This window comes from Cibotium barometz, chromosome 6 (genome assembly GCF_041138505.1).
Source record: "Cibotium barometz isolate CiBa-2024 chromosome 6, ASM4113850v1, whole genome shotgun sequence".
Classification (NCBI taxonomy): domain Eukaryota; kingdom Viridiplantae; phylum Streptophyta; class Polypodiopsida; order Cyatheales; family Cibotiaceae; genus Cibotium; species Cibotium barometz.
This window is the reverse complement of record NC_141051.1, coordinates 35,804,553-35,825,160: the sequence shown is the minus strand read 5'-3', so window position 1 is coordinate 35,825,160 and position 20,608 is coordinate 35,804,553. Positions and strand designations below refer to the sequence as shown.

Genomic DNA, 20,608 nt, shown 5'->3' with positions numbered 1-20,608 from the left:
ATTGCATCGTGCATGGATGAAACTGTCACCTGTGTCTTGATCTTTTGGTGGTGTGGTGACTAGGCAACATTGTATCAGTATCAGGCTTAGCTGTGCTAAGTGCTGTTGGTGTCCCAAAAGAAGTGCACAGGTTCAAGTAGAGAAACTGAACATGTGTCAAGACCCCCAGAATCTGGGCAAACCCAAGGGGAGAGTTTCATGAGAGTTGGTAGCCAGTTGGGGCTACCCCACAAGCTTTTATGGAGCACTCCAAGGGATGAAGTTCATCCAAGGGGTGGAACCAAGGGTGCCAAGATCAATTTCAAGAAGAAGGATTCATGTTTGTGTTCAGGGACAAGGCAAGAAGGCAAGGGAACAAAGTGGAACATATGCATAGATCTCTGCATCAGATTTGGGATGGATTCAGAGACCTAAGGCAAGTTTTTTAGTGAAAAGGTTGGAGGATGACAAGTATGGGATACCATACGTGGAGACATGGGATGATGACAATCATCCAGGGTCAGAAGTTGGAATCCCGTCATCAAGTTTAGCAAGAGGGGATGTCATGTGCACACATGTACATGGCTCATAATCCAAGGCTAACCTTGATAGGCAGCAGATAAATAGCTAGATTAGGGCTCATGCCAAGGGAAAACAAGGTAGAAAAGATAGTCTAGAGGACAAGGACCTGTCGGCTAGTTTTGGAGTACTTCCAGAGGCGGTCGGCAACTTATAGGATTTATTTAGATTTTCTGTTGGCTGACCAGTAGGCGGCTAACTTCTTGGGCATGTTTGGGCCTATGTCGTGTGCAAGACATGCATTGACTGACCTCAGAGCTATTCTTGAGGAGAGCAACTAGATAAAGAAAGATCAGAACCAGAGATTAGGAGCAGGTGTTGCTGTTTGGGCATGGGCAGGGGATTTCACTAATTGTGGACTTGGAGGGGCTGTCGGCTAGCATATACAGAGTGTTCTCCAATCGGGTGCAGCAAAGGTCCAATATTTTGTCCAGCCGACTAGGTGTTGGTGTCACCATTTGGTCCATCTCCATTTTTGGATTCTATGGGACCGTCACTCCATAGAGCGGCCAGATTTGTGCCATGTTCCCATGGGGCCAGGCCAGTGTCCCATGTGAAAGGGCCAGTCTTTTGGAGTCACATGGACTGGAGCGAGATTAGTGCCACCCGTTGTGTGGACAAAAATAGGAGTTGGTAATGTGTACATACGTGTGCATGGCGTGTGTGAAGGTTTTGCTTTTGAGGGCGTTGCCAGGTGTACAGGGTGGACGGTATTGGCTTTGGGCTTGTTGCAGGCCTGTCCGGAATGTAGTGCTGGAGGTGAGATCAGCTGCTTGGTAGTTTGAATTTGTGTGCGCGTCCCAAGTACAGTGGGCACTGGAAGCTGCATTTGAATGTATGTGGAGATTGGGGGAGCAATTATTGATGTGGCCGATGTATTTTTGAGCATTGGTGTGAAAGCTATTGGGGGCGGCCATCTTGTAGGCCTTAAAAGAAATAAACAATGATTGATGTGGCTAACTAAAGCATGACCACGTGGAGCTTCACGTAGCTGCCAGCACGAGTTCTGGAAGTTGGCGAAGAGCTGGAGAGTCGGCGCAGCTGAAAACGAAAAGAAGCGAAGGCGTGCAGGTGGGGGCTCGTGGGCGTAGCCGCGGATACACAGAGCTGTGGGGAGGTCGCCCAAGAGAGAAGCCGCAGTAGTGGGACAGACTGGCGGCGTGGACGAGGTCGAATCCCAGAGTGGAGTTGGCGGTGGTTAGAGCCCCTTGTGGCAAGAGTCGTGGGTTTGTGTGAGGCTGGCGCTAAAGCCAGCGGACTGGCGACAGTCGTGAAGGGACAGAGCTGGGCGATATCAGAGAAGAAGGTTTGCAGTGGAGCGCAGCCGTGTGTGAGCGTGGAGAGCAGAGGTGTGGGAGGCTACCTTGAAGTGGGTGGCCTGGCTGCCAGCGCAAAGAGAAGCGAGGGCTGGCGTTACTGATGGTCGTCAGCGAGTAGAGACGCAAAGGCAGGCAACTGGGGGCCGTTTAGCGTGGAGTGGAACCGGGAAACTAGAGCCGCTTGGGTGCAGTTGCAGAGGGTGCCGACTGTGGAAACAACCGGCGGGTGCTGAAGGGAGAAGACAGTGAGGAGGCCGCCTTTGGTGGCTGCAGCTGAAGCTAGCAGACACGTGGAGAGCAGAGGCCGCCCTTGAGGTGACAGCGCCTAGATGACTGCTGCTGAACACAGGTGGGCAGAGAGAATGGGCTAGGGAGCCACTTAAGTGAAGAGACAGGTGGCTGGTAAGCGTGGAGGGCACGCATAAGAAGAAGCAGAGGGCTGGATGCACGACTGAAAGGTAGAGCAGCTGACAAGGAGCTGTGAAAGTGGAAGCGTGGCTGGTGTGGGCCGCTAGGTGAAGCCGGATGTGAAAGCAAGGACAGGTGCTGAAGACCGGGTTGTGGACAAGCGAAGTGCAGAGGCTGGTGGGGCCGGAAGCACTGCAGATAAGCTGCAAGAGGAAGTGAGGAAGTGGCAGGCAGAGGATTAGCACAGAGAACAAGAGAGAGAGGGTGTGTGTGTGGTTTTTGTGGATTTCTATCTCCTGGAGTTTCAGGCCAGGGGTGTTGCTTTTTGTTGATTAGCAGTGGAGCTGGTGTTTGAAATATACAATTCTGTAAAGTTAAGGATCTGTTCTAAAATATAAATCTTGTTCATGCTCTTGGGTCTGGTGTTCTGGTGTGTTTATATGCGTGTGTGGAAGTGTGGCACCCTATAAGGGCGTAAACAGCTTTACCGCTTCTGTGCCATCACTTTTTGGTGCCTCCACAGAGGAGTAGATTTCCTCTGGTTTGTGAAAGAAGACAGGGGTTGTGTGAAGAAAGATTTGGAAGATGGCTCAAGATTTTCCGGAGTATTGGGGATTGCCACAGGAGAGTGCAGTCAGGTTTTTGGAGAAGATGGAATTTACAGCCTTGATGAAAGACAGGGCAACTCTTGAGATCATCTCTCAGATTTTGACTTATTGCTTGCAGGGTGATGCAAAAACATGGCTACAGATGTTTGTGACTACACACAAGAACATTCATCAACAGGATCCTGAGTATCGTGTAGTCAGAGCTGCATTTTTGGCACAGTTTGCCCATGTGAGAAGTCCGAATGAGGTGTGGAAGGAGTTGTGTAACATTTAGCAAAAGGACGGTCAGGATGTGGATCAGTATCTGATAGAGTTTGGTAGACTGTGGAGTCTATGGTGTGAGGCTTTGATTCCTGAAGTACCCCCGCAGATGATAAAGAGAGACCGGTTTGTGGCTGGTCTGGAGCCAACCCTCCGTCTGAAGGTGGAGCTGAAGAACCTGGATAGCTTTGAGGAGGCTGTCAGAGTAGCTCGAGAGAAGGAGTGGAAGGTGAAGCGTCTGAGGCAGATGGGAATATAGGAAGAGCCGAAGAAGTTTGTGAAGATGCCAGAGATTGAGAGTATACATCCTGAAAGGGAAGCTGCTGTTGTTCCTGAACAGGAGGACACTTTGAAGAGGGACATACATGATGCAGTGGAGCTTATGAAGTCTCTAAGTTTGAATTGGATGGAAGCAGGTGGAAAGGGAAGAAGCCGAGGTGCACCAATTAATAGAAGGGACAATATGTCAACAGGTGAAGGGACTATGGGAGGAACAGGGAGGACGGGGCTACTATTTAAGCAATGTCCAATGCTGGAACTGTGGGGAGCGGGGACATATCAGCCCTCAATGTGACAAACCGCCCAGAGCAGGTGGTGGAATGTATCCTGTGATGTAGAGGACTAATGATAGATCGGGGGATCATAGTGTTGAAGTAAAAGATCCAAATCAACCCTCTACTAGTGGAGTTAAATGGGAGGATAAAGGAAAGGGACCGGCTCTCAGCTTGATAGGAGTGGAGACCATTCCAGAGATCATGCCTGTGGCCAAGAGGACGAGGAGTACAATGGCAGAACCTGAACCATCTTCTAAGAAAGGTAAACATGTCCAATTTGATATAAGCCCTCAACCAGAGAAGAAGAAGAGGAAGCCAAGAAGACATTATAAAACTTCAGATTTGCATATTGGTCAAGGTCAGGAGGAGTATACATTGATGGGAGACTTAAAGGGAAGGGTAGCCAATATAACTTTTGTCCAATTGCTTGGATTGTGTCCGAAGCTTAAGAGAGAGTGGAAGAAGTTGGCAAATCCGAGGAAAGTAAATGAGCAGGAGCCCACACAAGGCGAAATGGAGCTGATGTCTGTGGAAGACCTTCTTGATATTTGTCCATCGGTTGATGCTTGGTGTGGAAGTGTGAGTGTTGGAGAAGCATATGTTGATGGCGGTGCACAAATCAGTGTAATGACTCAGTCCTGTATGGAGAGATTGGGGTTAAAGCTGAATGCTAGTTCAGATTTTAGACTCCGTTTGGCAAATCATGCAAAAGTGAAGTGTCTGGGTATATGTACAGAAGTGCCAGTGACTGCTTTTGGTGTGGTTTGCAACATAAATTGCCATATTATGTCGGCTGGTTTGGGAGCTTATCCACTGATTTTGGGCAGACCTTGGCTCAGACAGGTGGGTGCCATCCAAAATTGGAAAAGGGGAACTATAACAGTACATAATAAGAGAGGAAGAGCCAGGAAGTTCAATATGAGTAGTAAGCGGGAAATGAAGAGTGAGCCTGAAGAAACAAGCGCTGATGAGTATACAGATAGTGAAACTGAAGAAGAGAGTTCTACTTCTGATGATGAGAGTCAGGTATCATTTATAATGAAGGAAGAAAATGAGTATGTGATGCAAGCTAAAGAGGAGTTAAGAGAGGAAGAAGAGAGCAGACTTGAAGATATGGACAGTCTGATGCAGCCTCCATCACCCAGTACAGAGAAAGAGAAGCTGTTGCAGGGCATGCTGAATCCTAGATTGCAGCCAGTGGAGAAAGAAGAGTATATGAAGGTAATACATAAATTCCCTCATTTGTTCATTACTTCATATGAAGAGATCCGAGGATTCAAACGTGAACCAATGCCTATAGTATTGAAAGAAGGTGTGAGGCCAGTGTTTCAGAAACTGAGGAGGATAAATAGAGAACTATTGCCTGTATTAAGAGAGGAGTTGAGTAAGTTGTTAAAAGCAGGGTTAATTTATCTAGTAGATCACTCAGATTGGGCAAATCCAGTGGTCTTTACTCCAAAGCATACAGGTGGGTGGAGAGTCTGTATCGATTACAAGCCTCTGAATGTTGCAACAAAAAGCAATCACTATCCTCTGCCGTTCATTGATGATATTTTGGACAGGGTAGCTGGATATGAGAGGTATAGTGTATGCGATGGCTTCTCTGGGTATTTTCAGATCTCAATTGCTGAGGAAGACCAAGCTAAAACCACTATCATTACACCGTGGGGTTGCTTCTGTTACCGAGTAGTACCATTTGGTTTGAAAAATGCACCCTCGTGGTATCAGAGAAACACTGACAGAGTACTTGCACCTCTTTCAGATCATTTTGTGAGAGCTTTTTTGGATGATATATGTGTATATAGTTCTCATAAGGAGCATGGTAATAAATTGGAGCAAGTATTTTCTAAAATGGATGATGCAGGTGGACAGCTGAATCCAAAGAAGTGTCATTTAGGATATTCAAAAGTGAAGCTGTTGGGGCATATGATATCTCAGAATGGAATTGAACCTGATCCAGAGAAGATAAAAGCTCTTGTCTTATTATCTGCACCATCAACATCCAGGCAGCTGCTGCAGACTTTTGTCCAGAAGGTCTTTTATGTGAATCCATCTTTTGGTCCGGATGTAGTTGGAGCAATTTTAATGCAGAGAGGAGATGAATCCAGATATATGAAGCCTGTGTATTATGCAAGTAGAGTGAAGACAGAAGCAGAGAGAAAATACACTGAGGCTGAATTGGTTTTGTCAAGTCTAGTATATGCTTGCAGGAAATTCAGGTCATATCTCCTGATGAGACCATTTGTGGTACTGACAAATTATACTTTACTCCCTCAGCTAGTGAATGGTACTTCACTCTCAAAAGGTATGATGCGATGGTTAGTGGAGCTTCAAGAATATGATTTCTTATTTTTGATTGAAGATACTTGCATGGTAACTTTGGCAGATCTTCTAACATATAAAGACGGCCCGATCTTGGTGAAGGAAGTAGATTCAAAGATAGAAAAAGAGGAACAAATTATCATTCCTGGAGCTCATGTTTTATTCTTTGACGGTTCATATAAGAGGAGTATACATCAAGCCACCGGGGGTTATATAATCCAGGATTCAGAAGGCAGGCTAATTCTAAAGAATGGGATACTTCTGGAAGCTGAAAGTAACAATGAGGCTGAATACACAGCATTGTTTCAAGGGCTGCAGGTTGCTTTAAAACAGAAAATTCAAAAGCTAATCATAAAGGGATTTTCTCTATTAGTAGTAAAGCAGGTCTTGGGTAGCTGGCGAGCAAAGAATCCGAGATTAAAAGAATGTCTGGCTAATGTTAGAAGGCTGCTACATCAATTTATAGCATGGAGTATTCAACATGTGCGGCGGGAGGAAAATCATATGGCACATGAGTTAGCTCAGGAGGCAATTAATCAGGATCCAGTAATTGCAAAAATTGAAGAGCCATTATACAGAGGGAGGGAATACCTGTCCAGAGTGGTGGATTACTTACTCTCAGGTCGCTTGCCTGAAGAGCTCAAAAAAGGCCAAAAGTATCATTTTATCAGGAGAAGTAAGCATTATGTCATGATTGGAGATGAATTATACATGCAGGGAGCTGATCAGGTATTAAGAAGAATTCCCTGGAGGGAAGAAATTTATTATATTCTATCTTCAAATCATGAGGGAGCATGTGGGGGTCATTATGCATTTAAGATCACCTTGCTGAATGTATTACTGGAGGGTTATGTATGGCCTTCCATCCAGAAGGATATTCAGCACTGGTGCAGGTCTTGCCATGAGTGCCAGAGAATGGGGAAGAGAATCTTAAAAATGGAGCCGAGAAATATCATGCTGGTATATGACATTTTTGAAAGATGGGGAGTGGATGCAGTTGGACCACTTCCCAGAACAGCCAGAGGAAAGTGTTATGTGCTTACTGCGGTGGATTACCTATCAAAATGGGCAGAAGTGAAGGCAGTGAAAAGAGTGGATAGTAAAGAGGTGGCTGATTTTGTGTATGAACATATATGCTGCAGATTTGGTATTCCTCTGGAGATATTATCAGATAATGGTCCTGAATTTCGAGGAGAGGTAGTTGACCATTTATGCAGAAGATTGAATATCAACCACAAGTACTCCACTTCTTATCACCCTCAATGCAATGGCTTGAATGAAAGATTCAATGGTGAATTTAAGCTGATGATAACCAAAATGACAGAAGGCCATATCAAGAATTGGGATATAGAGATGAATCGTGTATTATGGGCATATAGGGTTGCAGTAAAATCTGGTACACAATTCTCACCCTTTCATTTAGTTTATGGGAAAGAAGCACTCATGCCTATTGATGTGGAAATTCCAGCTTTGAAATTCTTGGTTGAAGAAGGGCATGAACCTATTAACTGCTACAAGGAAAGATTACTGGCCTTGCAAATAGTCCAGTTGGACAGAGAGCTAGCATTTGATCATTATGTGGCTATGCAATTGAAAAGACAAGAGAGAGAGGATGAGAAGGTGGAGCAGAAAGAAATTGAAGAGGGTGGTCTGGTTCTCAGGTATAATAGCAAGCTGGATAGTACTTTTCATACTGCATTCCAGACAAAGTGGGAAGATCCGTATAAAGTTGAGAGAAAATTTGATAATGGGAGTTATCAGCTTGCTGATTTGAATGGAAAGAAGCATAAAAGGAGAGTGAATGGTTTAGGACTGAAGAAATATTTTGCTCGATTGATGTTAGCTGTGAAAGAAGAAGATCAGGAAGCTTGTAATGCATGTCAGGAGGTTGTGGAGAGTACAGAGGAAGATCTGAATATTTCGTCCCTGTTTGTACAGCTGCTGGACATGAATGTCTCAGCAGAAGTAGGGGGTTGCTAAATATGTGTGGACAAAAATAGGAGTTGGTAATGTGTACATACGTGTGCATGGCGTGTGTGAAGGTTTTGCTTTTGAGGGCGTTGCCAGGTGTACAGGGTGGATGGTATTGGCTTTGGGCTTGTTGCAGGCCTGTCCGGAATGTAGTGCTGGAGGTGAGATCAGCTGCTTGGTAGTTTGAATTTGTGTGCGCGTCCCAAGTACAGTGGGCACTAGAAGCTGCATTTGAATGTATGTGGAGATTGGGGGAGCAATTATTGATGTGGCCGATGTATTTTTGAGCATTGGTGTGAAAGCTATTGGGGGCGGCCATCTTGTAGGCCTTAAAAGAAATAAACAATGATTGATGTGGCTAACTAAAGCATGACCACGTGGAGCTTCACGTAGCTGCCAGCACGAGTTCTGGAAGTTGGCGAAGAGCTAGCGAGTCGGCGCAGCTGAAAACGAAAAGAAGCGAAGGCGTGCAGGTGGGGGACTCGTGGGCGTAGCCGTGGATACACAGAGCTGTGGGGAGGTCGCCCAAGAGAGAAGCCGCAGCAGTGGGACAGACTGGCGGCGTGGACGAGGTCGAATCCTAGAGTGGAGTTGGCGGTGGTTGGAGCCCCTTGTGGCAAGAGTCGTGGGTTCGTGTGAGGCTGGCGCTAAAGCCAGCGGACTGGCGACAGTCGTGAAGGGACAGAGCTGGGCGATATCAGAGAAGAAGGTTTGCAGTGGAGCGCAGCCGTGTGTGAGCGTGGAGAGCAGAGGTGTGGGAGGCTACCTTGAAGTGGGTGGCCTGGCTGCCAGCGAAAAGAGAAGCGAGGGCTGGTGTTACTGAGGGTCTGGTGTTCTGGTGTGTTTATATGCGTGTGTGGAAGTGTGGCACCCTATAAGGGCGTAAACAGCTTTACCGCTTCTGTGCCATCACCGTGTGTGACCAGTGCTGCATCACATGGACGGGAACCAGTTTCGTGCCACCCGTGTGCGACTTGCTTCGTGCTGTGTCACCCGTCTATGGCCAGGATGGCGTCTTACCTATGGGGCTGTCACTTCGTAGGAAGACCGGGACATATTTTTATATTTATGTCGCGCCAGTTTTGTGCCCAACAGGAACTTTTTGTACAAGTTTCATGAAAGGGAGATTTCGTCCATTATATGTGCACATGCATTTATGCCTGCATGCATAAATTTGTTTTTGCATGACTTGTTTGCGTGTGTCTGCTTGTTATGCCGTGCCAGTACACTAGAAGGGGACACCCCCAGTGTACCGTGGAGTGCTGTTTGCTGACTCGGTGGTGTGGCGAGTGAACACGTGGTAAGTATTTTCATTTTGGCCCTTTTTAAAAGGTAAAATCCATACACTATGGTAAACCTTAATATTTATAAGGTGAGTTCACAGACATTTTTAAAAAGGGACTGGACATTTTCTTTTGAGGGTGTCCAAAGTATTAAATTGGTTTTAAGGTTTTATAACCTTTGATAAAGGCTTTGCATGAAACATCTTTAGTATTTTTCCCACGTGTGTGTGGTTGGTGGGTTTCTTTCTCTCCATTGCCTGTTGGCTGCCCTCTTGCCTTCATCGCCTGGTCTTCTTGGTACTCACCGGTTGCCCTTTACCTGCACCAATAGAACCTTTATACTGAGCTGGTTTTCTCTATTTGTACTTCCAGCATTTGCCTACTGAACTGGCTGCTGCTATACCTGCCTTACTGCGATTGTACTTGCAGTTGTACCTGCCTACAGGGCTGCACACATACCTGTACCTGCTGCTCACATACCCGCCTACTGTACCTGCTGTAATAGCTGTACCAGCAGCACCCATTGTACCTGTTGACTGTACAGTACCTACTGCCGTACCTACTGCCTAAACATCAATTGTACCTGCTGCCCATACAAATTCAGTTTTTAGCCTTGTTGCTCCTGGCTTGTGTACACCTGGTGATGTTGATTTACTTGTATATGGTGTTGCAAATGGTGTTATCTACAGCCTATTAGTTGTACAAACTGTTGCTAATGAAACCAAAGAACGAGGCTCCAAAATAGAGGAAGGACTCTTCCATTATTTTATCTGCAACAAGCTACTCCAGGTGCTATGTTTAAATTTATGTAAAATTCAATTTTTTAAAATTAAGTTTCAAGTTCTACAAGTTTTGTGTAGTGCAGAAACAGAGAATTTCTCTCTTTTATTTGCATTCCTTGGAGATTTTCTTGTTGGTTTGTTTTTCCCTAAGTGTGCGTGTAAATCGTGTCCTAAGGTTCAGAGGGCCAGTGAAGGTTAGCACAAAAACCTAGGGAAAAAACCGGGTACAAAGCATTCCCTCCGCGGTGTACCACTGTGCCTGTGTTAGTACGGGCGTGCCTGTTTGTGCACCGTCTCGGAAGACCAGTGAAAGACATGTGTGCACCGAGTGAAGGTGGGAATGAGCCTGTGATTTGAGGCTGCTCCGACTAACACATCTTCATCGGCTTGAACCAGTTTTTTTGGTTGTATTCACTCCCTGGTGGAGAAATCTGGCCTTTCAGGCCCGTGACACTTGTACATATAAATACTCCAAGAAATACAAAATGTATTGAGGAGGGGGGCCAGCCCTTTCCGGCCCCAGTGCCGGTGTTATGTGTATTTTCAGTATTTCTAGTATTTTTGTTGCTGATGTTGTTTCTATTGTTTAATATTAGTTAAATTAAGTGTTCTAAATATGTGTATATTGTCTTCCAATCTGTAGGCCTCCTATAGGGAGCGGTCACATTGGTATCAGAGCCCGGTCGTCTCTCTTTCTCAAGAGGAGACACAGAGTTTTGAGATCGGAAGCAAGTATGCACACTTGATTCAATGGACAGCTAGGGCAATCCATTGGAAATGCCGAATTCGAGGGGCAATCAAGTGCTTCACGGGATTCCGATGCATTGCATGGAAGGCATAAGCCTCTTGAGAGAGTCTATGACAGTGCATTCATGGCACAGCCATCACGTGGTAAAGAACCCATGCATGAGGAAGAGCCCAATGCATTGAGGGCTGAGTTGGAGCACATGAAGAGGCTCTTGCACGCAAAAGAGCAAGAGCTGAAATTCTTGCATGAAGACCCCTATGTACAAAGTGTCATTGAAGCCAAGAAAGCTGATGCTATGGTAGACATGACTTTTGAGTCTATGGCTCGAGAGGTGGGCAAGAAGCCAAGGGAGTTGGCACTCTCTTATTTTATCCGAAAGGGTGACCTAAAAGAGGGAGAGGATGGACAGCTTATGTTCAAGAATCGACCCCGTTTGAAGCATGGAGACCCAGCCTCTCAAAGGTTGAGATCATATTTGCATAAAGAAGAAGTATCGGTCACTTCTCGCGATGCATCCACACCTCATGGCACAGGAGGAAACAGATTCATGCATGCTGAAGGCCATATGGATTCCAAGTATGTACATCATGGGGACAGTGGTCGGCATGCAAGCCAAAACACCTTGCCTATTGAGTTGTCTCGTGGCGAGACAAGGCATCTTTTAGCAAGGTCACATGCAGTGGGGCCATAAGCACCAAAGACCCATGTCACTTTGGTTAGTGAAACACCTAAGATTACCCATGAAGCTCATGTAGAGACAGCTGCTCTGTTGGACAAGGACAAGAGAAAGAGGCAAGAACTTGAGCCTCGTGCCAAAAAGCTCAAGGAGTTCAAGGCAGGGGACAAGTCAGTGAAGTTTGATGCCTATCATGGGGAATTTGATGCCTCTAAGGTGCTTGCTTTTGTGGCTCTAAGGTGCTTGCTTTTGTGGCTCAATTTGATATTGCATTTAGTGAAAGGACTTCACTGAGAAGTCCAAAATCCGTCATGCAAGCATGTTTTTGAAGGGGACAACTGCCCATTGGTGGATCATTGAAAAGACCACCAAAGACCCCATATGCACTTGGAAAGAGTTCAAGGAGAGATTTTATGCCCAATTCTTGCCTCCAAATGCAGAGCATACACTCACCCTAAAGTGGGATAGACTTGATCAAAAGGATAATGTGAGTGTGTAGCAGTATGTGAGCAAATTTTGGAAAGTTTTGCTCGAGGTTACTCCTTTCATGCAACTCTCCGAGGATGAAAAGAAAAGATTCCGGATTGCAACCAGCCTATCGTTCGAGCATGGAATTGCACCCGAAACACACTTTACAGCAGCTTATAGCATCTGCTTTTGCTACGAAGCAATTGGTGCTCAAAATCAAGCAAGATCAAGGTGGTTTCGAGGGCAAAGAGAAGGCTGTCCCAAATCTGCAAAAAGGTGGACAGCCACCTAAAAAGAGCTTTCGGGAAGCCCAGAAGGGAGGTAAGTTGAAAATACCACATCCAAGGATCATGGGCCAAAGAAGAACAAATTTGGCTTGACTCCCGAGCAAAGGGAGCAATATGCAAAGGAGGGGAATACTTTTCTTGTGGTAGTAAAGAGCATATGTTTAGGCAATGCCCCAACCGCAAACAAAAGCATGAGGACAAGCAACCCAAGGCAAATGTGCTTATGTTTAGGCAATGCCCCAACCTCAAACAAAAGCATGAGGACAAGCAACCCAAGGCAAATGTGCATGCAGTTCCCGATGTGCAGGGAAACACAAAGCATGATGGTAAAGAGAGGATGGTATGCAAAGCATGGGGTCAAATCAAGGATCAGTCCACTTTATTTATGTTTGATGAGTGTGCAACAGATAATTTCATCTCTACCCAAATGGCAGCCGCCTTGGGCATTGAAGTTGAGAATATGGAGCCTCAAATTGAAGCAGAAGCCGCCTTTGTTGGTAAAGAGGTGTAGGTTACCCCACTTATTGGGAAGTTGCGCATACATATTTAGGGATATCTTGATCATGAGCATTTCTTGGTTGCCCCACTTAATGGATGTGATGAATTGCTTGGCAAGCCATGGCATCATAGGCTTGAGCCCCACAAAGAGTACAAGACAAATAGAATTTCCTTTATGCATAGAGGCCGCATGCATGTTATTGATGCTGGCAAGGAAGGGGATTCTATCCCAGTTGTATCTCACTTTGAGATTAATAAAGCAATGAAAAAGAGTCTTTCAACGTACTTGGTTTTTGTTCGTGACAACATTGAACCAAGTCATGAAAATGTGGATGGTTGAATTTTCTTCATGCTTACAAAGATTGTTTTGTTGATGCATTGCCAGGTGAATTACCTCCTCAAAGGCCTGAGGATCATTGCATAGATCTTGTGCCAGGTAGTTCTCCACCTAACAAACCCGCATATCATGTGAGTGCCACTCAACAAGAAGAGATTATGAAGCAGGTTAATGAGCTTTTGGAGAAAGGTTTGGTTCAGCCAAGTTCCTCACCTTTTTGCTCTCCTTGGATATATCCTGGAGCTAGTCCAGAAGGGGCAGCCAGAAAAAGATGATTAGAACCAAGAATTGGAGCATGAAGTGCAGATTTGGTTAGCATGGACTAGGAGCAAGACAAAGAAGAACTTGTCGGCTACACAAGAGGGCTGTCGGCTGCACCAATGGGCTGTTGGCTGCATGGAGAACAGTGCTTATGATATATAGACCAGTCGGCTGGCCGACTAGCAGTCGGCCAACACTCTGTTGGTCCAAGAGGCCTATATAAAGGCACGTTTGCTCATTGATGTGTTCATTCCCTCCCTTATGGAGTGGGTCCAGCATTAGGACTGTTTTGGGTGTATCCACCTTTTCATGAAGGCAGCCCATGGCTGCAGATTTAGAGGTACCTTTTTGTACCATATGAATATATTGAATTTCCAGCTATCTCTCTCTCTCTTCTCTCTCTTCTCTCTGCGCTTTTGCATCAGCATGTTCTAAGTGGTGTTTAGGGCTGAAAGAAGACTTTCAGAGCTTCCGCATGTTACATTGGTATCAGAGCATCAGGCTCAGCAAGGCTAAACCCTAATTCAGTCCCATATGAAGGTGTACAGGTCCAAGGTACAGGTATGAAGCCCAAGGCAAGGAACACAAGATCGGGAAGAGCTCCCAAGAGATTTGTTGGTGTTGTTCCACAAAGCCCAGAGGGGGTGGCAGTCCTGTGAGCCAGATAGGTTTTCGGGCAACGGTCCCAAGGGAGGATGATCCTCCAAGGAGTGGAGTGAGAGTGCCAGACTCATTTCTTAGGAATGAAGACCAAGACGGTGTTTAGAGTCAGGGCAGGAATGGATTGGGGACTGGATGAAACAGATGCATAGATCTTATTCAGAGTCAGAGTAGTTTTGGAGACCGGGCCGGGTTTTCAAAGAAAAGGGTTGCCAGAGACGGATGGATGACAGAGGGACTTAGGGAATAGAATGGGATGATGACAGTCATCCAAGAACAGGTTGGAATCCGGTCATCAAGCTTAGCAGAGGGGGATGTCATGTGCAAGTTTTACCCATGGACATATCTTGAAGCTAGTCGAGAAGGGGCAGCCAGAAAAAGATGATTAGAACCAAGAATTGGAGCATGAAGTGCAGATTTGGCTAGCATGGACTAGGAGCAAGACAAATAAGAACCTGTCGGTTGCACAAGGGGGTTGTCGGCTGCACCAATGCGCTGTCGGCTGCATGGAGAACAACGCTTATGATATATAGACCAGTCAGTTGGCCGACCAGCACTCTGTTGGTCCAAGAGGCCTATATAAAGCTTCGTTGCAGGAAACGTGGGATGAAGGCGTGGAAACGTCGTTTCCACGTTTCCCCACCTGCCAGCCGTTTCCTATAGGGGGAAACGGCTGGGAAACGTTTGATTTTAGTGTTCTATTTATAAGACACGTGGCAGGCCAAAAAGCGAATAGAACTGCTGCGAATTTTAAAAAAAAACGAACGGGGCCCAATATTAATAAAAATCGATTCGCCTCCCTGCATAGACTCTGCGCAGAGTTAATGAACCCACAAGCCCACAGTGCGCCAGAGCATTCCACGCCAGAGTTAATGAAAACGAAGAGCCCGTTTTTTTAAAAAGCCCGTTTGTGGGTTTTTTTTAAAAAGCACCGTTTTAATAAAATTAGAAAAAAAAAACGTTAGCTCTGCTTGCAACGTAGTTAGCTCTCTGTGAGAAACTTAGGCGCACACAGCTCTCTCTCCTTCCCCCTCTCTCTCTCTCTCTCCCCCCTTCCCACCCCTTTTCATGCAAGCACAGGAGGAGCCCCCTTGCCTTTGCTTAAACTGTGCACCCCAACCTCCTTGCATTTGCTTTAACTGTGCGCCAAGAAGGATCATTTTCGAGCCTTGCAAATGTCCCCTTGATCCTAAATACCACCTTACTCTCGCAGATGCTATTCGCCATAGAGCCTTAAAATGCAAATGCATCAATTCAGTTTCTGTCCCTGAGTGGCTTTGTTCGAAACAGCTTCAATTGGAGCAAACTTGCAGGCTTAGAAGGAGAAGAGCCCCTCTTTTTTGCTAACTTCCAATTTCAACCATGTTCTCTTCTTCTTCTTCTGTGGTCCCCCTAATCACGCCCTTCAAGCCTAAAGCACCTCATGCTCCCGAGCCATTGTGGAAGTATGTGACTGAGAATGCAGCATTCGGAAAGGGGGGCAGCAAGAAATGGGAATGTTCTTTTTGCAAAACAAATTTTGCAGGCTCCTATCCACGAGTACGGGCCCATTTACTCGGCATCAAGAACCAAGGCATCCAAGTGTGCTGCAAGGTGTCGACTGAAAATCGAGCAAACATGACTCGAGAAGACCATGAGAGCGCTATCAAGAAGCAAAAGACTGGCAACAATCTAGTCAACAAGAAGCCTACAATGCAACCGTCCGTGGAAGGTATGTTCAAGAATGCATCTCGAGAGGAAGTAGATGAGGCCGTTGCTCGATGCTTTTATGCATGTGGTATGCCGTTTTATTATGCACGGTCTCCTTATTTTCATGACATGGTGGGTGCAATAGCGTCTTTTGGTAAGGGTTACAAAGCCCCAAACTATGAGAAGCTTCGCACCACTCTCTTGGACAAGGAAAAAGACAGGGTTTGCAGTCGTCTCTCGGGGGTAGAGGCTTCATGGCCACACTTTGGGTGCTCCATTGTGTCTGATGGATGGACAGACACCGCAAAGAGGCCCTTGATTAATTTTATTGTCTCCAGTGCTCGAGGTGTGGTATTCAAGAGATCCATTGATACATCCGGGAGCCAAAAAACAGGGGAGTTTATTGCAGAAGCTCTTTTGGACATCATTAGGGAGGCCGGTGTGGACAATGTGGTGCAAGTAATTACGGATAGTGCTGCCAATTGCAAGCTTGCAGGTCACTTGGTGGAGCAAGCATATCCCCATATTTTTTGGACACCATGTGCAACTCATTGCTTGAATCTTCTACTGAAGGACTTGGTCCTAATCGAGTGGATGGATCGAGCTATCACCCAAGGCAAAGAAGTCCAGCAGTTCATTTCGAATCATGATGCAACAAGGGCCATGTTCAGCAAACACTCCAAGCTCAAGCTCATTAGGCCAGGTGATACTCGATTTGCTTCAAACTTCATGATGTTGCAGAGATTGGTGAAGGTGAAGAGTCCCTTGAAGCAGCTGGTCACAAGCGAGGAGTGGGATGCATGGAAGAGAAACAACGAGTATGCTTTGCACATAGAGATGCAACTCTTGTCTACTCCTTTTTGGGAGGACATAGAGAAGTATGTCAAGGTCTTGTGGCCGGTCATGGCAATGCTTCGTATGGTGGATAGAGATGAACCGGTCATGGGTACGGTTTATGAGGGCATTGATCAGATGCTAGAGAAAATCAAGGAGATATTGAAAGAATACATAGATGGCAACGACGAGTACGAGGAGATTCGGGTACTTGCACAAGAGCGTTGGGAAATGCTTCATTCTCCTCTTCATGCAACAGCTTATGTCCTCCACCCAATGTGGTTTATGAAGCGACCATACAAGGACAAGGATGTGATGAAAGGGTGGAGAAAGACGTTGGATAGGGTGGGCAAAGATGAAGATGAGAAGACAGAGTACAAAGCACAATTGTCACAGTACATTGGACTACAGGGGGATTTTGCAGAGTCTTCAGCTTTAGCGGACATGCAAAAGCTTTCTCCTATTGCATGGTGGGAGAACTATGGTACAGGTACTCCTATGTTACAGAGATTGGCTATATCTGTCTTATCTCAAGTATCTAGCGCTTCAGCATGTGAGAGAAATTGGTCCACCTATGGCTTCATACATTCCATGAAGCGGAACGGGCTGGGTCATACGAAGGCAGATGACTTGGTCTTTGTGCACAGTAATCTTAGGCTCATATCACGGAAAGAGCCCTCGTATTCTTCAGGTCCATGCCAGGCATGGGATGTATTAGAGGAGGATTCTATATATGAGTGTTTTGAGGATCAGTTTGAAGATGAAGGTGTACTTCCCATGTAAACAAGTTCTATCTTGTAGAATGATTGATTAATGAAATTCAGCCATGATGGTCTTCCATTGTTTTGCTTTGTTTTTCATCTTTTAATGGTGCTTACCGATCAATAATTGAATTTGTACATGTACTTTAATTTTTTTGTAAAAAGATATATTTGTACTTCTGTTTTTTTACCTTAAACTTGAGCCTACCCCCGACGTTTCCTAGTAATTGAGTTTGGCGTTTCCAAACGTTTCCTGGGTCTTGCCGTTTCCTACCAGGAAACGTTTCCTGCAACTTAGATATAAAGGCACGTTTGCTCTTTGATGTGTTCATTCACTCCCTTATGGAGTGGGTCCAGCATTAGGACTATTTTGGGTGTATCCACCTTTTCATGAAGGCAGCCCATGGCTGCAGATTTAGAGGTACCTTTTTGTACCATATGAATATACTGAATTTCCAGCTCTCTCTCTCTTCTCTCTCTTCTGTCTGTGTTTTTGCATCAGCATGTTCTAAGTGGTGTTTAGGGCTGAAGAAGACTCAGAGCTTCCGCGTGTTACAAAAAGAAAGATGAAAGAAAGAACTCACTTTTCTTGGCATTAATGAAGAGTTTATGCTTCCGCAACTCTTCAAACACTATAGCCAAATGAGTCCTATGCTCTTGCTCATTCTTGGAGAAAACCAAGATGTTATCAAAGAATATCCTACCCATCATACGATTGAATGTGGCTGGGGCATTGGTGAGACCGAAAGGCACCACCAAAAACTCATACAATCCAAAAGCTGTCTTGAATGCAGTTTTGTGGACATCCTCTGGTACCACTCGTATCTGGTGATAACCACGCTTCAAATCAATACGGCTGAAACAAGCCGAGCCATCAAGCTTATCGAAAATGTCATCAATGCGCGGGATTGGAAATCTGTTCTTGATGGTGAGCTTATTTAGAGATACACTATTTGGGCCAGTATCCAAGGATGGTGTAAGAATGGATTTTGCCAAGATTGAAACCATTCGAAATTGGCCAGAGTTGCAAAATGTACATGAGGTACGTAGCTATCTGGGGTTATGTTCATATTCTAGGTGCTTCATAAGGTATTTTGCTATGATTGCCACGCCTTTACATGATCTCACGAAGAAGAAAGCCACTTTTAAATGGACCTCAAATGTGACATGTGAGAGATTGACCGTCGTAAACACAACCTTAGGCTAACTAAACTTCACTTAATGATGCTTAAGAGATAGACAAATAGTGTCAATGCAATGCAATGCAGCTATATTAGATGAATGGGTTTACAATGAGATCTATGATGCTGTCCTAGATGAGGATCCTTCTCGGGATGAGATGGATGGGCTGAATGCTGAAGATGAGGACCGTTCCTTGCTCCAATGCTGAGATCCACCCTTTGATGCCGGCTTCCCTCTATGTAGGAGGTAGGAATGATGAACTATATGCTGAATATGCTGCCTATATGTTGGATGAGAAACGCTAATGAACTGATGACGAACTGATGCTGAACTGATACTCTCCTTGTTGCCTGGGAAGGAAATGCTGAGGAGATGGATGATCTATGAACTGCTGAACTGAGATTTGATGGACTGAATGGATGCGCTTCCTATATATATGTGGAAATGATGCTGGTCGGCGAGTGTGCTGCAGTCGGCCAGCCCCCCAGATGCTCACGACTTGCCATAAATGTCACCAGCCTGGACATTTCCCAGTATGAAAGGGGTCTGGTGGACTCCAGGATGTCTAAATATTTGGAAAGTACAAGCTTTGGGAATGGGGGATTATCCTAGAATACAAAGGACTACACTCTTTAAATTTAGGAGAGTTGCTATTTTTGGTCTGACTCCGATGGAAATTCTGTTTGCGTCATTACATCTCGTCTTGAGCAGGTGCCAAGAGTTGGCAAAGTGCCTATGACAGAATGTCTACTAGTTGGGATATTTTTAGAGATAAAGTTTATGGAAGGACCCATCGCTTAGATTGGGACATGTGGCAAGAAAGTGGACCAAAGTGTGACAAGTGGCCTGACACTTGTTAGAAAGTGGATCAAAGTGAGACAAGTGGCCTCACACTTGTTAGAAAGTGGATCAAAGTGAGACAAAGTGGCCTCACACTTGTTACTTCAGCTATTGTGTGGCTCTCCACTTGTCATTGTAGCCTTCTCTTGCCATTTTAGCTCATGGGAGGCCCAAATCTATAAATTGGAACCCTCTCTCTTCATTAATGGAGACTCTCTTGCTGCACACTAGCCTTTGCCATCGTTACAGGCTGCCCTAAGGATGACTACTCTCTTTCTCTCTCTCTTGAAGGCTGCCCATGAAGAATACCGGCTGTTGGGGACTGTTTTGGTGGCTTTAATCGTTAAGAAATATTGAAGGCAAGGGTATTTAATCATTTATTATGATTTCTAGCCATTGTACTTGTTGTACCAGTCCTTGTACCGACTGTACCAGCTTTTGTACTTGCTGTACCACCCATTGCACCGACTGTACCAGCTTCTGTACTTGTTGTACTTGCCACTGTACCTACTGCACTAGTCACTGTACATGTTGTACCAGCATTTGTACTTGCTGTACTTGTTGTACCAACCATCGTACCGGATGTACAAGCCATTTTACCTATTGTACCAGCCACTGTACCGTACCGGTTGTACCGGCTGAATGGAGAGCTGAACCGGTTGTACCAGCTGTATTGCATGAAGACCCGTGGTTTTTGGGGAAGAATCAGTACCCACACGGAGGTATATGGATTATATTGTTGGCTCGGCATTTCTACAGCCTGTGTTCCGGCTTGGTAGCCTCGTGTTGGGCTGTGTTATGGCATTTGTATATGGATAATCCGGCATCTCCCGTGGGGAAAGTAAGGCTCTCAAAGCTTGTACATGATATTATTCTCCGTGGGTGACAAAATACTCCAAGGGGGGGGGGGGGGGTCGGCCCATTCCGGCCTCTATGCGTTGTCACACGTGCGAGCTCCATTTTCAGCATTTGTGGATGTTTTGTCTAGCTTTATGTTTTATGCAAAGTGATGATGGATATGTGTTAAATGTTTTATTATGCATTGATGGTATCAACAAGTGTGTCAAAGGCCCTAGTCCCCCGGGCACCCGCCGCGAGTTACATTGGTATCAGAGCATAGGCTTCCTTCTCTCAGTGAGGAAGAGAAAAGATCTCAAGTGGGAGCCACTCTTACCATCATTGCTATCAAGCATGGCCAGCCACTTCATAGTCTATGAAGCAAGAGCATGAGCAATAGACAGCTTGGTCTAAGGATTTATGAATTCACAAAATTTATCTTGGAAGTATGGAGTTGGCTTTAT

At 45.5% G+C, this 20,608-nt stretch overlaps 2 protein-coding genes across 2 annotated transcripts in view; both read left to right on the top strand.

Annotated features, from left to right (window-relative positions):
• The window catches only part of LOC147637685 (digalactosyldiacylglycerol synthase 2, chloroplastic-like), an 88,944-nt gene that overhangs the window by 45,852 nt on the left and 22,484 nt on the right, over positions 1-20,608 (top strand). The window lies entirely within an intron of this gene.
• LOC147637686 (uncharacterized) lies at positions 15,364-17,439 on the top strand. Its single transcript, XM_086798832.1, has one exon. It carries the CDS (start codon positions 15,364-15,366, stop codon positions 17,305-17,307), a length of 1,944 nt encoding a protein of 647 aa, XP_086654958.1. The 3' UTR covers positions 17,308-17,439.

What these genes read in the sequence shown, in the direction of transcription:
- LOC147637686 (XM_086798832.1), top strand. Translation starts at nt 15,364, where the DNA reads ATGTTCTCTTCTTCTTCTTCTGTGGTCCCCCTAATCACGCCCTTCAAG.